We start from the raw sequence: 13,492 nt of genomic DNA, 5'->3' as shown, positions 1-13,492 counted from the left end.
TTTACAGACACTACCAATGTCCTATTAACTAATTTTTATTTTATTCTGTATGGTGAAGATGATCAAAAGTGCCTCTTTACCCCCATTTTCTTTTACCTTTTTCCTTTTTTCCGTATTTTTCCAGTGGAAAAAGTAAGTCCCCCCTCCACCTTTTTTCTAGCTAGCTGATATTATGCCCCACTGGAGTATAGGCGCCACCTGCTGGGTCAGACCAAAGGTCCATCTAGCCCAGTATCCTGTCTTCTGACAGTGGCCAATGCCAGGTGCCATGGAGAGAATGAACAGAACAGGTAATCATCAAGTGATCCATCCCCTGTTCTAGCTGGGGATCTTTTCCAGCCTGTTCATGCACAGGACAGATCACATGCCCCTGAAAGACTGGATCCAATTTACCACCCTGATAGGAATTGAGCATATATGTTACAGGGAGAATACACCCTTTATTTTATACTAAGAACTGCTGTAATTAGAGATGGCCTTGAAACAAAATGACAGACCTCAAAATCTCTTGAATGTTGGGAGGGTTCATACCCAGATCCAAACTTTGCAGCTGGCCTCTATCCCTATGATGGGCACAATCAATATCTGGCATCCAAACACTCCTGACTTTTTGGTAAAGTTTGGATCCATTTGATTTTAATCCAATCTGTAAAGCTCTGACTTCTCTGTAAGTATTACAACAAAACATTTAAAATGTAAAGTGTCCCTGAAGCGCAATGAAAGTATCTCCATGTAAAATGAAATCAATGCCCTTTAACATTCCAGATACTTTCGAACAACAAGAGCATCGGAGGGAGAAGTGGGAAGGAAATCACAGGGCAGCCAAAACAATTTCTCGGCGTTCTGTCAGCAAGGAACGATGGGTGGAGACGTTGGTTGTTGCAGACAGTAAGATGATTGAATATCATGGAAGTGACAATGTGGAATCCTACATCCACACTATAATAAATATGGTAGGTGATATACTTAATTATTTCTCAATTAGATACATTATATAAATATAAGCAAACTTGATTACATTGTTAATCACCATGAAAACAGTCATAACGGTCTGTCATTTAAAGAAGTGGAATAATTTTTTATGTGTTTGTCTAAAGTCTTCGCTATTATTTCATGCAGGATGGGCTTTTCCTCTATAGGTTTTAAGTCCGTGATTTCTGGCCACAGTGCTGAATCACGACATCCATATGACATAGCTCTGTATGTGCACTACACAGGAACTTTCATTCTACTGAAATTACCAGTTCTGAATGTCATCCACTTTCTCCAGTCTATTGATTGTTGATGTTCCTAGGCAGCAGTATTACCATAATATGACAGAGCAGTTAGATGCAGCAGAACACGAGAGCTTTAGACTATCAATTATATGGATTCCCTTCCCCATCTCTGTATGAGTGGGGAGGAAAATTTTCAGGGATTCCCCTATTCAGTTAGACATAATTCCCTTATCTAAAAAATAAAAATCTTAGTGTGTCCCAGTGCTTGGTCATCAATTTCTTAGATATTTGGTCCGATTCTGATCTCATGTACACTGATGAACCCCTGTTGAGAGAAATGGAGTTACTCCTGATATTGTGAAAGCGGTGTAGTGTAGAGATTTGTGCAGTTTTACTAGCTTTTATTAAGACTCAGTCAAAACAATTATCATGTGGGTTTTACACTCGGAGGCAATGTTTCAATCGGTTGTATTATAGAGGCTTGTATTACTGGGGCTGATTTTCAGATATGTTTTCCTCCTCTGTCATTTCTTCTTTTAAAGTGGACAGTTAATTTTTTCAGACAAATTGTGCTTTTCCACACATATAATGAAATCTAAATTAAAAATGTCAAATGTGTCTCAGTTCAAACAAATCCCCAAATGAGCAAATTTCAAAATGTAATTTGACTTAAGAAAAGTTATAATGTCTTGTGATATTTGTCACGCTGTCTGAAATAGCTCACAACCATGAATGCCAATCTTGGGGCAGACTGTCAAGAAGCAGGGCAAAAGCTCCAAACTGGTGGTATGTTCTATAATTAGATTTCACCAACCCACTAATGAGTGTGAACTCCTCCAACACTATAACAGTTATACCACAGAGTCACAGACAGTCCCCTTGGCACTCCAGTCTCTTGCCACCTAGGCAAGCTGGACTATGTGATGGATGGGCACTTTATACCAAAAATCAAAACAATATTCAGGTTATTCTCAGTCCCAAAGGACCAGTCACTTACGCTATATCATTTATATTCAGATCTCAAACGAAAGACAAAGCCTGTAGCCAATCCTGTAATGAACGAACTAAGGATTTATTAACTAAGAAAAGAAATGAGTTATTCACAAGGTTAAAACAGGAAACAACACATGCAAATGAGTTACAGTCTTAGATTTAAAAAGGTAAAATAAGCTTCTATAATAACTAGCTCTACATGTCCTTTAGGGCTGACCCATGCCAAGTCTCTTGCTTATGTTTAGGAATCTTTACCCCTCAGAGTCCAGACAGTATAAAGATTCCAGTTCCTCCTTGACAGGGATTTTTCTCCCCTTCACCGCAGAATCCAAGCTGATGGGATGAGTTCATCCGCATGCCTCCCCTTCATGGAGGGACTAAGGAATGCAATCAACAAAGTTTCTGCCCTCATTATAACAGCATTTGCTTTCTGCTCCAAGTGACTATAGCTTGCTGCTTTCTCACAGCTAAATAAGTTCTCCTTTAGCTCCAGCAGTGCTGTGGCTAAAGTGGTACATGTGAACTTTAATAATCAGTATGTTAATGTGGTTATAAATACCTTAACTTTTGTATTTCCTGACTTTCATTTTAGATTTACAAGCATAGGAACAGATACCCTTGCTCATATTATTCTTACAGTTAGTTCCATTGATTTCAGTGGGACAACTTGAAGAGTAAGGTGCTACTCATTATGAGTAAGGGTAATAGAATCTGGCCTTCAGTTTCATTACTGTAGGTATGTTTTTACTGGTCATATTAATGTGAATGATGGATATGTATGAAGTTATGAGACTTCTTCAATTTCATTGCATCCTTTCCTTTTCTACCTAACTGTATTTAGGTAGTAGCCATAAGAGTAAATAGCATATTACACAGCATTTGAGGAAAGAAAACTGGGGTTGTTTATGGACACTGTTCATCACTGGTGTTTGACAGAGTCAAAAGAAATTACCCATATTACGTGTCACAGTTACAGGACCCCTTTCCGGTCTCTCTGAGAGCATCCCTCAGGTATTAGGCCTCAACCCTTTACCCTTCTGAAGGTAGAATCCCACAATTCACTCAGTTCCCAAGCTACTGCATCCTGGCTACCAGGATGTCCCAGGCACAGAGGGGTTTGGCACCTGCAAATCTCCCTCTGGGGAACTGTGACCAGGCAGCTTTCTTAAAACCAAGTGTTTTTAAACTTAACAGTAGGAACCCAGCAAAGCAGCAGAAAAAAGAGTTTAAAACAATATGAGGCCTAACCACATACCTATCTTACCTAGAGGCTTGCCAGCCCTTGGCAGAGGTCCCTCTGCTCCAGACCTCTGACCTCTAGGTCTATGAGAACCACTTCTTATCAGCAACTCCCAGCAACCCCTCCCTTGAGAATATCCCTTTTTGTCCCCTCAGAAGCTCTTTGTCTTGCTTTCCTGGCGTTTTGGTTCTCCAGTGTTTACAGCCTATAGTGACCAGATGTCCCGATTTTATAGGTCTTTGTCCTGATTTTTCACACTTGCTATTTGGCCACCCTGTTGCAACCTGTGACCCTTCCCGCCTTGACATACTGGCCCATTAAGCTCAATAGGGGACAAGAAGCGGGCTATCAAAGTGAATGTCTAGTATTGTTCCCCAAGTGTAACAAAATGGTAGCTATCTGAAGCTGTTGTCGTCTTCTCTGCACAGTGCAGTCAGCTCCTGCTTGAATTAACACCTTGTAGACAGCGTCCCCTTACAACAGTCAGACCAGTGGTCCCCAACACGGTGCCTGCGGGCGCCATGGCACCCGCCGGGACATCTATCTGCACCCGCGTACTGTCTGGCGGACCAGCATCCACCGAAATGCCGCCGAGAAGCAGCGTCATCCAGAGGTGTTGCCACCGAAATGCCGCTGATTTTTGGTGTCATTTCAGCGGTGACGCCTCTGGATGATGCTGCTTCTCGGCGGCATTTTGGCGGATGCTCGTCCGTCGGCCACTGTTCTCAGTGGCTAGTCATCCGGCGCCCGCCAGACAAAAAAGGTTGGGGACCACTGAGTCAGACCAACAGAATATTTATTGTTCCTGAATTAATATAGAACAGCTCCAAAGCCGTCACATCATTCATGCATAGTGGGGCAGCCAATATATAGAAACTGGTGTAGCCCATAGCTAGGGATGAGACATGAGAAAAGACCTATGCTTCTGTTCCTTGTAAGCAACATACAAGGTCTCTTTTAGGGCTTGTCTACATTTAAAATGCTTCAGCAGTACAGCTATTCCATTGTAGCATTCAGTGTAGACACTACCTACACCAATGGGAAGGGTTCTCCCATTGGCAAAGGTAATCCACCTCCACAAGAAGTGATAGGTAGGTGACCAGAAGAATTCTTCTGTCAGCCTAGCGCTGTCTACATGAAGATTTAGGTTGGCTTAATAATGCGGGTCCAGGGTGTGGATTTTTCACATCCCCAACGGATGTAATTAAACTGATCTAATTTTCTATCATAGACCAGGCCTATGTCTGAAACCTTTATTTTAATTTCAGTTCTTAATGAGCATGCTTCCCAGTGTCAGATTCTGTCATCAGATGTTCATGTCCCGCTCTCATCAGAGTCAATGAGAACCTTAATAATTATTTTAAAAAAGGAGTTTGGGAGGAAGGTAAAGCTGGACTGGGCCTCATAAGTCAGATCAAATCCAGATTTCACAGTTATTTGGATCCAACATTTTGATTTGGTCCATTGTAGCAATAGCAGCCAGTTGCAAAATCTGGATCTGTGGTTTGATTCTGGATTCCCTTAAAGCTGGGGTGATAGAGCTGAGGTTTTGATTTCTAATTACAATAATACTTTAAATAAATGATCAAATCTTGCCTTCGTCCCCTTCTCCCCTTCAAAATCGAAAGGACAGAACAAGTTTTGCTGATGGGGGAGTGGCATTACATGTGAAAGAAAGCATAGAATCAAATGAAATAAAAATCTTAAATGAACCAAACTGTACCATAGAATCTCTATGGATAGTAATTCCATGCTCTAATAGTAACAATATAGCATTAGGGATATATGACTGACGACCTGACCAGGATGGTGATAGTGACTGTGAAATGCTCAGGGAGATTATAGAGGCGATTAAAGTAAAAAACTCAATAATAATAATGGGGGATTTCAACTATCCCCATATTGACTGGGTACATGTCACCTCAGGACAGGATGCAGAGATAAAGTTGCTTGACACCTTAAATGACTGCTTCTTGGAGCAGCTGTTCCTGGAATCCACAAGAGGAGAGGCAATTCTTGATTTAGTCCTAAGCGGAGCACAGGATCTGGTCCAAGAGGTGAATATAGCCGACTATTTGGTAATAATGACCACAATATAATTAAATTTAACATCCCTGTGGCGGGGAAAACACCACAGCAGCCCAACACTGTAGCATTTAATTTCAGAAAGAGGAACTACACAAAAATGAGGAGGTTAGTTAAACAGAAATTAAAAGGTACAGTGCCAAAAGTGAAATCGCTGCAAGCTGCATGGAAACTTTTTAAAGACACCATAATAGAGGCTCATCTTAAATGTATACCCTAAATTAAAAAAACATAGTACATAGGCGTGAGTTTCTAATCTGCGGGGGGTGCTCTTCCCGCTCTGCCCAGGCCCCGCCCCCACCCCCATTCCACCTCTTTCCCCCAAGGCCCAACTCCTGCCCTGCTTCTTCTCACCTCCTCCCCGCCCCGCCTCTTCCCACCCCTTTCCCACCCTATTTCTCCCCCAAGCACACTGTGCTCTCGCTCCCTCCCCCCCCACCCGCGCCTCCTGTCCTGACGCTGCGAAACAGATGATCCACGGCAGGCTTTAGGCACTGGGAGGGAGGGGGGAGTGCTGATCGGTGGGGCCCTCTGGTGGGCAGGAGGGGCTGTGGGGAGGGGGAGGTTCTGGTAGAGGGACTGCCAGTGGGTACTCAGCCCTGGAGCACCCATGGAGTCGGCACGTAGGACATAGTAAGAGAACCAAAAAAAGTGCCACTGTGGCTAAACAACAAAGTAAAAGAAGCAGTGAGAGGCAAAAAGGCATCCTTTAAAAAGTGGAAGTTAAATCCTAGTGAGGAAAATAGAAAGGATCATAAACTCTGGCAAATGAAGTGTAAAAATATAATTAGAAGGCCAAAGAAGGCCATTGCGGAGAAACTAAATGAATTATTTGCATTGGTCTTTATGGCTGAGGATGTGAGGGAGATTCCCAAACTGAGCCATTCTTTTTAGGTGACAAATTTGAGGAACTGTCCCAGATTGAGATGTCATTAGAGGAGGTTTTGGAACAAATTGATAAATTAAACAGTAATAAGTCACCACGACCAAATGGTATTCACCCAAGTGTTCTGAAGGCACTCAAATGTGAAATTGCAGAGCTAGCTGTAGTCTGTAACCTATCATTTACATCAGCTTCTGTACCAAATAACATGAGGATAGCTAATCTGACGCAAATTTTTAAAAAGGGCTTCAGAGGTGATCCTGGCAATTACAGGCTGGTAAGCCTGACTTCGGTACCGGGCAAACTGGTTGAAACTACAGTATAGTAAAGAACAAAATTGTCAGATACATAGATGAACATAATTTGTTGAGGAAGAATCAACAAGGTTTTTGTAAAGGGAAATCATGCCTCACCAATCTACTAGAATCCTTTGAGGAGGTCAACATGTGGACAAAAGGGATCCAGGGGATATAGGGTACTTAGATTTTCAGAAAGCCTTTGACAAGGTCCCTCACCAAAGGTTCTTAAGCAAAGTAAGCTGTCGTGGGATAAGAGGGAAGGTCCTCTCATGGATTGGTAACTGGTTAAAAAATAGGAAACAAAGGGTAGGAATAAATGTTCAGTTTTCAGAATGGCGAGAGGTAAATAATGGTGTCTCCCAGGGTTCTGTACTGGGCCGAGTCCTATTCAATATATTCATAAATGATCTGGGAAAAGGGATAAACAGTGAGGTGGCAAAATTTGCAGATGTTACAAAATTGCTGAAGATAGTTAAGTCCCAGACAGACTGCAAAGAGCTACAAAAGGATCTCTCAAAGCTGTGTGACTGGGCAACAAAATGGCAGATGAAATTCAATGTTGATAAATGCAAAGTAATACACATTGGAAAACATAATCCCAACTATACATATAAAATGATGGTGTCTAATTTGTCTGTTACCATTCAAGAAAGAGATCTTGAAGTCATTGTAGATAGTTCTCTGAAAACATCCACCCAATGTGCAGCGGCAGTCAAAAAAGCAAACAGAATGTTGGGAATCATTAAGAAAGGGATAAACAATAAGACAGAAAATATTGTGTCTGTAGAGCCATGGTACGCCCACATCTTGAATACTGCGTGCAGATGTGGTCACGCCATCTCAAAAAAGATGTATTGGAATTGGAAAAGGTTCAAAAAAGGGCAACAAAAATATTAGGGGTATAGTACAGCTGCCATATGAGGAGAGATTAATAAGACTGGGACTTTTCAGATTGGAAAAGAGATGACTAAGGGGGATATGATAGAGGTCTATAAAATCATGACTCATATGGAGAAAGTAAATAAGGAAGTGTTATTTATTCCTTCTCATAATATAACTAGGGATCACCAAATTAAATTAATAGGCAGCAGGTTTAAAACAAACAAAAGGAAGTATTTTTTCACACAGTGCATAGTCAACCTGTGGAACTCCTTGCCAGAGGATGCTGTGAAGGCCAAGACTATAACAGGGCTAAAAAAAGAAAGGTCCATCAATGGCTATTAGCCAGGATGGACAGAGATATGTCTTTAGCCGCTGTTTGCCAGAAGCTGGGAATGGGTGACAAGGGATGGATCACTTGATGATTACCTGTTCTATTCATTCCCTCTGGGGAACCTGGCATTGGCCACTGTCAGACGACAGGATACTGGGCAAGATGGACCTTTGGTCTGTCCCAGTATGGCCATTCTTATGTTCTTATGTAAAATCTTTTGTTTCACAAATATTTATGTACTGAACTATATTAATAGCCCCAGAAAAAATCTGACCTGCACTGAAAAAAACCGTAAATACATAATATTTCAATATTCCTTTGTGTGACTGAGATTTTGTTAGACTAGCCAGCCCCCACTAGGAACAGCCTTTTTTGGCAGCTGCTAATGAGTGCAAAATACTTAAACAATTATCTTTCAGTTGAGAGATTTCTGAAGAATTAAGAGCCAACACAATATATTTTTTTCCATCCTACAGTATTCAGCTAATGCAATTCAGATGTCTCCTAGGTTTTTGTTTATATTATTTGAACTAATGGGACACATCTGCAATGGATTCACAAAGAAGTCTTGAAATTGTCTTTCATTGTAGCCATCAATACTGTATTGTCTTGGAGTAACTGTTTACAGAGCACAATGTAACTAATCAATTTTTGTACTCAAAATGAAGCTCATTTCAAACAGCAGATGCAACCCTTCCCAGCTGAGGGGGAAAATGACTTCCTCTGGCAAATTATTGTAACTAAGGGCATATACTACAGCACTGCAGCTGTCCTGCTGTAGCATCATCGTGTGTACACCTCCTAGACTGATGGAAGGGTTTTCCTATCTATGTAGATAATCCGTCTCCCCAACCAGCGGTAGCTAGGTTGACAGAAGAATTCCGCCTTTGATGTAGTTACAACTATGCTGGGCTTAGGTCAATCTAACTGTGGTGCCCTGAGTGACATGGCGAGGCCAACCTAAATTTTAGGTATAGACAAGGCTTAAGTGTCAGCTTTGTTCCTGCTACACTCCCCACCCCCATTTCTTCCTTTTACTAGTAATGCTCTTGAGAAGTAGCCTGTCTAATTGCACACACACTGACACCATCATTTGGGGCATGAGGACTCGGAGTTCAGTGCTGGACCCTTTGCTATTTTTCAGTCTAACTGCTCCAGGTGTCATTTTATCTTTAGTCTCAGGTCTGCTCTACACTAATGAGGTAAGGCGATCCAAGTTATGCTTTTTAAGTTACGTAAATTATGTAACTTAAGTCAAAGCAGCTTAGATCGATTTACAGCAGTGTCTACACTGCTCTCCCGCCTCTTGGGAAGGTGGAGTACTAAAGTGGATAGGAGAGCGCTCTGCCTTCAACTTATCCTGTCTTCACTAGGCCCATTAAATCAATCCCCACTGCATTGATCGCAGCAGCGCCGATTTAGCCAGCAGTGAAGACAAACCCTTAGCTTCCGCTTTTATGCTGATGATACCACTGTATATATTTTTCAACTCCCTTCTATTTGCCTAGTATTGACTTCCTCTTTTTCCTTTGGCCAGCCAAGTCCTTTCTACAGAACCCAACAATAAATGCCTCATTTGCTGTTGCCCTGAACCTTTGGTAGTCATTCACACCAGTACAAAGTGATGTAAAATGCTACCATTGTGCACTGGCAGTGTTTTACACCTATCTTGCACTGATGTAAATGACTACACAGGGAGCACAATAGTGGATGGGACTCTAAATGAGAAAAATGAACTTAAAATAATTTTTTTAATGGATGGTAAATTTTGCTGCATAACATCTTAATAATGTCTGTTAATTGCTGAATTTTTATTAATTTGACTGGGCAGCCCTCTGCAGTAGTTCATCACGGTTATTACATTTCAGAATGCGAAGTGAACCTTCGGTCAATAACGTGTAGGAGAAAAAAACCAAAGAGGGCACTCTGCTTGAAATAACCTGCATATTTCCTCTCTAAAGTTCTGTCTTGCTGTAGAGGAATCAATTAATTTCATACCTCCTTGCTCTGACACAGGTCACAGGATTGTTCCATGATCCAAGCATTGGCAATGCAATCCACATTGTGCTCGTCCGCCTTATTCTCCTTGAAGAGGAAGAGGTGAGATTTTGTTCCCCCCAAGATTACAATGAAGAAAGTTGGGCACGCAGTGCACTGAAGAGATTTTGATAGGGTATTTAGATTAACACTAAAGAGAGTAATGAGTGCATCCACTGTGTGTGGAAAAAGGGTTGCTTGTTTAAAACGTTTTGTTAATTCCTCTGTTAATCTATTGACTCTGGCACAGCTGTTTTAAAGCTAACTGCTGCTCTAAATGGCACATTGTTTAGCTCATAACTGCAGGTGTTTGTGCATAAACTCCCAAAAGGAAATTCAGTTAAAATGTTCAAATATTAGGGTAATTGTGTGTGAGGGGAAAACTCTTCAGCGCCAGAAGAGGACTTTCAAAGACCGAGGAGGCTTGCTGCAGAGCAGAGATTCAAACGTACAGGATGCTCAAATGAACCATCCACAGTCTAATCACATAGCATGTTCATAAAGCTCAGTGCAGCTGTCTGTGGAGCTCTCTGAAGAAGCAGATCTACTATTGTATGCCTGCAAGACAGGTTATTTTCCCTATAAGCTCCTTTTCAAAACTCAGAGAAACAGTGACTGATAAAATGCTCATTGTAGTGAACTACCACACGTAGGTGATTGCATGTTCCATATCTCATAAATGCTGTAACCGCCCCCTAAATGAATGCTGATTATTATAATTTTAATGGTTATTTTCATAGCACCATAATTGTGCAAGGCTTTCTGTGGATATAGCCTTAAAATAAGGTCTCTGTCCAAAGGGACTTATGATCAAAGGTCCTAATCCTAAACCAGGTGGACGCCTAGGCTGTTGAAGTCAGTTGGTCTCCACATGAGAGCTAGTGCCTGCACAAGTAAAAATAGTTTGTAAAATAGGAGCCTAATGTATCCCGCTAACCCGATGGGTAAGGTTATCAAGGATAAAATTTTCAAAAGCACCTAAAGCCCATTTTCAAAACTGACTTAAACACTTAGGAGTTTAAGTACTTTCAATGAGACTTGGGCCCCTAAGTGCCTAATGCACCTTTGAAAAAGGGACATAGGTGCTTATGGCACCTCAGTAGTTTGGAAAACTTTACCGTAAATAATAATATACTAGGAGTGAGGCAAAGTAAGTAGCAAAACCATGGAAGGGGGAAATATGTTTTTAGTAGTGCTTATTTTGCAATGCAAAATATGTTTTTCCTTCAACTTGTGTTTGTTCTCTCTCATCATAAGGCGACTTTTGTACATCTTTTTCAGCTTTTAAAAAAATCGCGTGAAGGAAATGTACCCATGAAAGCATAAAATGTTACCTCATCATGAGATTGTTCATGTTGCATTAAAGGTGATAAACATGATGGAAGGTAGCTTTCTCCGAGTTACTTGCGAATTAATCTTTATCTTCTTTGTGACAGGAAGAATACTAGCTTTCAAGAGGAAAATAAAATATCGTTGTTTAAAAAATGCAGTTGTTAGTTTCATTTTATGAAGGCTTCTTCCCCAAAATGCTAATTTCCTCCTTTGATATACTTTTTCTCTAGTTACACTAGCTGCAAAATGACAAAGTTTTAACTTAATACTTGGGATATTACACCAATAACTGTCATTGCTCCTAATGATGTTTCTAGCTTTGGGCAAAAGCATAACCAGTCAATGACTTTAGTGAGCCTGATAATTAATGTTGCTGCTGTGCTCTGGCAATATAATGCAGTCTTTATAATAATATTTTCTTCTTTTTTTCTTTAGCGAGGCTTGAAAATAATTCATCATGCAGACAAGACATTAGCCAGCTTCTGCAAATGGCAGAAAAGCATCAATCCCAAAAATGATGTCAACCCAATACATCATGATGTAGCTGTACTTCTAACTAGGTATGGTCACAACCCTGGAGAGGAGCTGCCAAATATTATTTTATTCATATTTCTTTCACTGGGAACATGTTTATAGGCGAATAGCCTCCTCTAGTCACACACACATACCCCAACACAGACACTTCCCCATATACTGTTGTTCCTGATGAATACATGTCATTTCTGAAGGACAGTTTTAGTACAAAAATAACTTTCTTTGATGAGTATATCAGATGCTAGTACAGGTTGAATTTTGAGCTGTTATATAAAAGCACACTGTAAAGTTGGAAGGTGCTAAAACTGACCCACTGTACCTTGTAGAGGGTTGCTTACATCTGTTTGCAAAGCCTATATTATGTTTTATTCATATCTGTAGGTGTTTTATTAAACATGGGTCATAGTCAGGAAATTCAGATCTGTAATTAGATCCAAATGTAAACATCCTCAAACTTCAGTGGTTGCGAAGGATGAGGTTAGTATTCAGTTTGGGCCCATCTCTTGTTTATGGCTTCAGTCAATTATTTTCTCAAGGAAAAAATATTAGGGCCAAAAGCCCAGCTTGTAGATCAGCAGCTTCCTAATTACAAAACCCTACAATAACAAATAACTACACTTCACAATAGCAGAATATCTTGTTGTTAAAGTAATACAGTTCACGTTCAGACTTCTAGCTAAATGGTTGTAAACATGCAAAAATGTCTTGATAATATCTTTTCATTCATATTCCATGGTGGTGGGTCTCAGACACTATGTATAGCAAGAGGAGTAAGCAGACATTTCCAATGGACCATTATAGCTGTGCAGATAATTCACAGAATAGTTATTGTTTCTGACAGATTTAGTCTCTTTCTCTGTATTGCTGAATATCCATCAGAAGATCATGATTGCCTCAAATATATTTCTCGTTCAAAAGTATTCAACAATTTGTTTTCACAGTTTATAAAGATAAAAACATATTTCTCAATTGGTTACCTAAGGGTATTCACCATTTGAGCTGTATTACTTAGTTGCAATTGGTCAGATAAGGCCTGTGGTATTGTTTCAGTTGGATAAGCACACAAATGCTTATGGCATAAATTCTCACGTGGTTTAAAAATTCAGTTGATACATATATTTGTGCATGTGGCTTTGAAATTTGCTTTCCATTAATATTTTTAGTAAATTTGATATATTATCATTATGAATTATTTGTATTACAGTAGCACCTATAGCCCAAGATCTGGGCCCCATTGTGCTAGACACTGCACAAATAGTGAAGAACAGTCCCTGCCCTAAGATGTCACAGTTTAAAGAAACGAGGGAGACAAAGGATAGGAGGGGAAAAAAGTATCCCCCCACTCACCCTTCACAGATGGGAAACAGAGGCACTGAGAGAGTAAAGGACTTGCCCAAGATCACACAGGAAGTCTGTGGCAGAGCAGGGAACCGAACCCAGGTTTCTTGAGTCCCGTTCTAGTGCCTTATAAACAAGACAGCCCGTCCTCTCAAAGCACATAGGGCCTGATCCAGCAAACTCAGTGGGACTGCTTGCCATCTAAATGTGTGCAGGTGTGTTTGCAGGATTGGGGCCTTAGTTTCCCAGTTGTACGAAGGAAAGTATCCTTGTCTATTGAAAAACAACTTTTTTTTTGCCAGCCTTCCTCCAATACATCCA

General features: G+C 40.6%; 1 protein-coding gene across 2 annotated transcripts in view; it reads left to right on the top strand.

Annotated features, from left to right (window-relative positions):
- ADAMTS12 (ADAM metallopeptidase with thrombospondin type 1 motif 12) overlaps nucleotides 1-13,492 on the top strand; it is a 274,545-nt gene that overhangs the window by 135,262 nt on the left and 125,791 nt on the right. For both annotated transcript variants that reach the window (XM_045022339.1, XM_045022340.1), the window contains 3 exons: nucleotides 766-953; nucleotides 9,947-10,030; nucleotides 11,735-11,859. In XM_045022339.1, the coding sequence (XP_044878274.1) occupies nucleotides 766-953; nucleotides 9,947-10,030; nucleotides 11,735-11,859 (397 nt within the window). The remainder of the gene's footprint in view (nucleotides 1-765; nucleotides 954-9,946; nucleotides 10,031-11,734; nucleotides 11,860-13,492) is intronic.

This window comes from Mauremys mutica, chromosome 6 (genome assembly GCF_020497125.1).
Source record: "Mauremys mutica isolate MM-2020 ecotype Southern chromosome 6, ASM2049712v1, whole genome shotgun sequence".
In the NCBI taxonomy this organism is placed as follows: Eukaryota; Metazoa; Chordata; order Testudines; family Geoemydidae; genus Mauremys; species Mauremys mutica.
The sequence above is the reverse complement of the archived record's forward strand: the minus strand, read 5'-3'. Positions and strand labels throughout refer to the sequence as shown.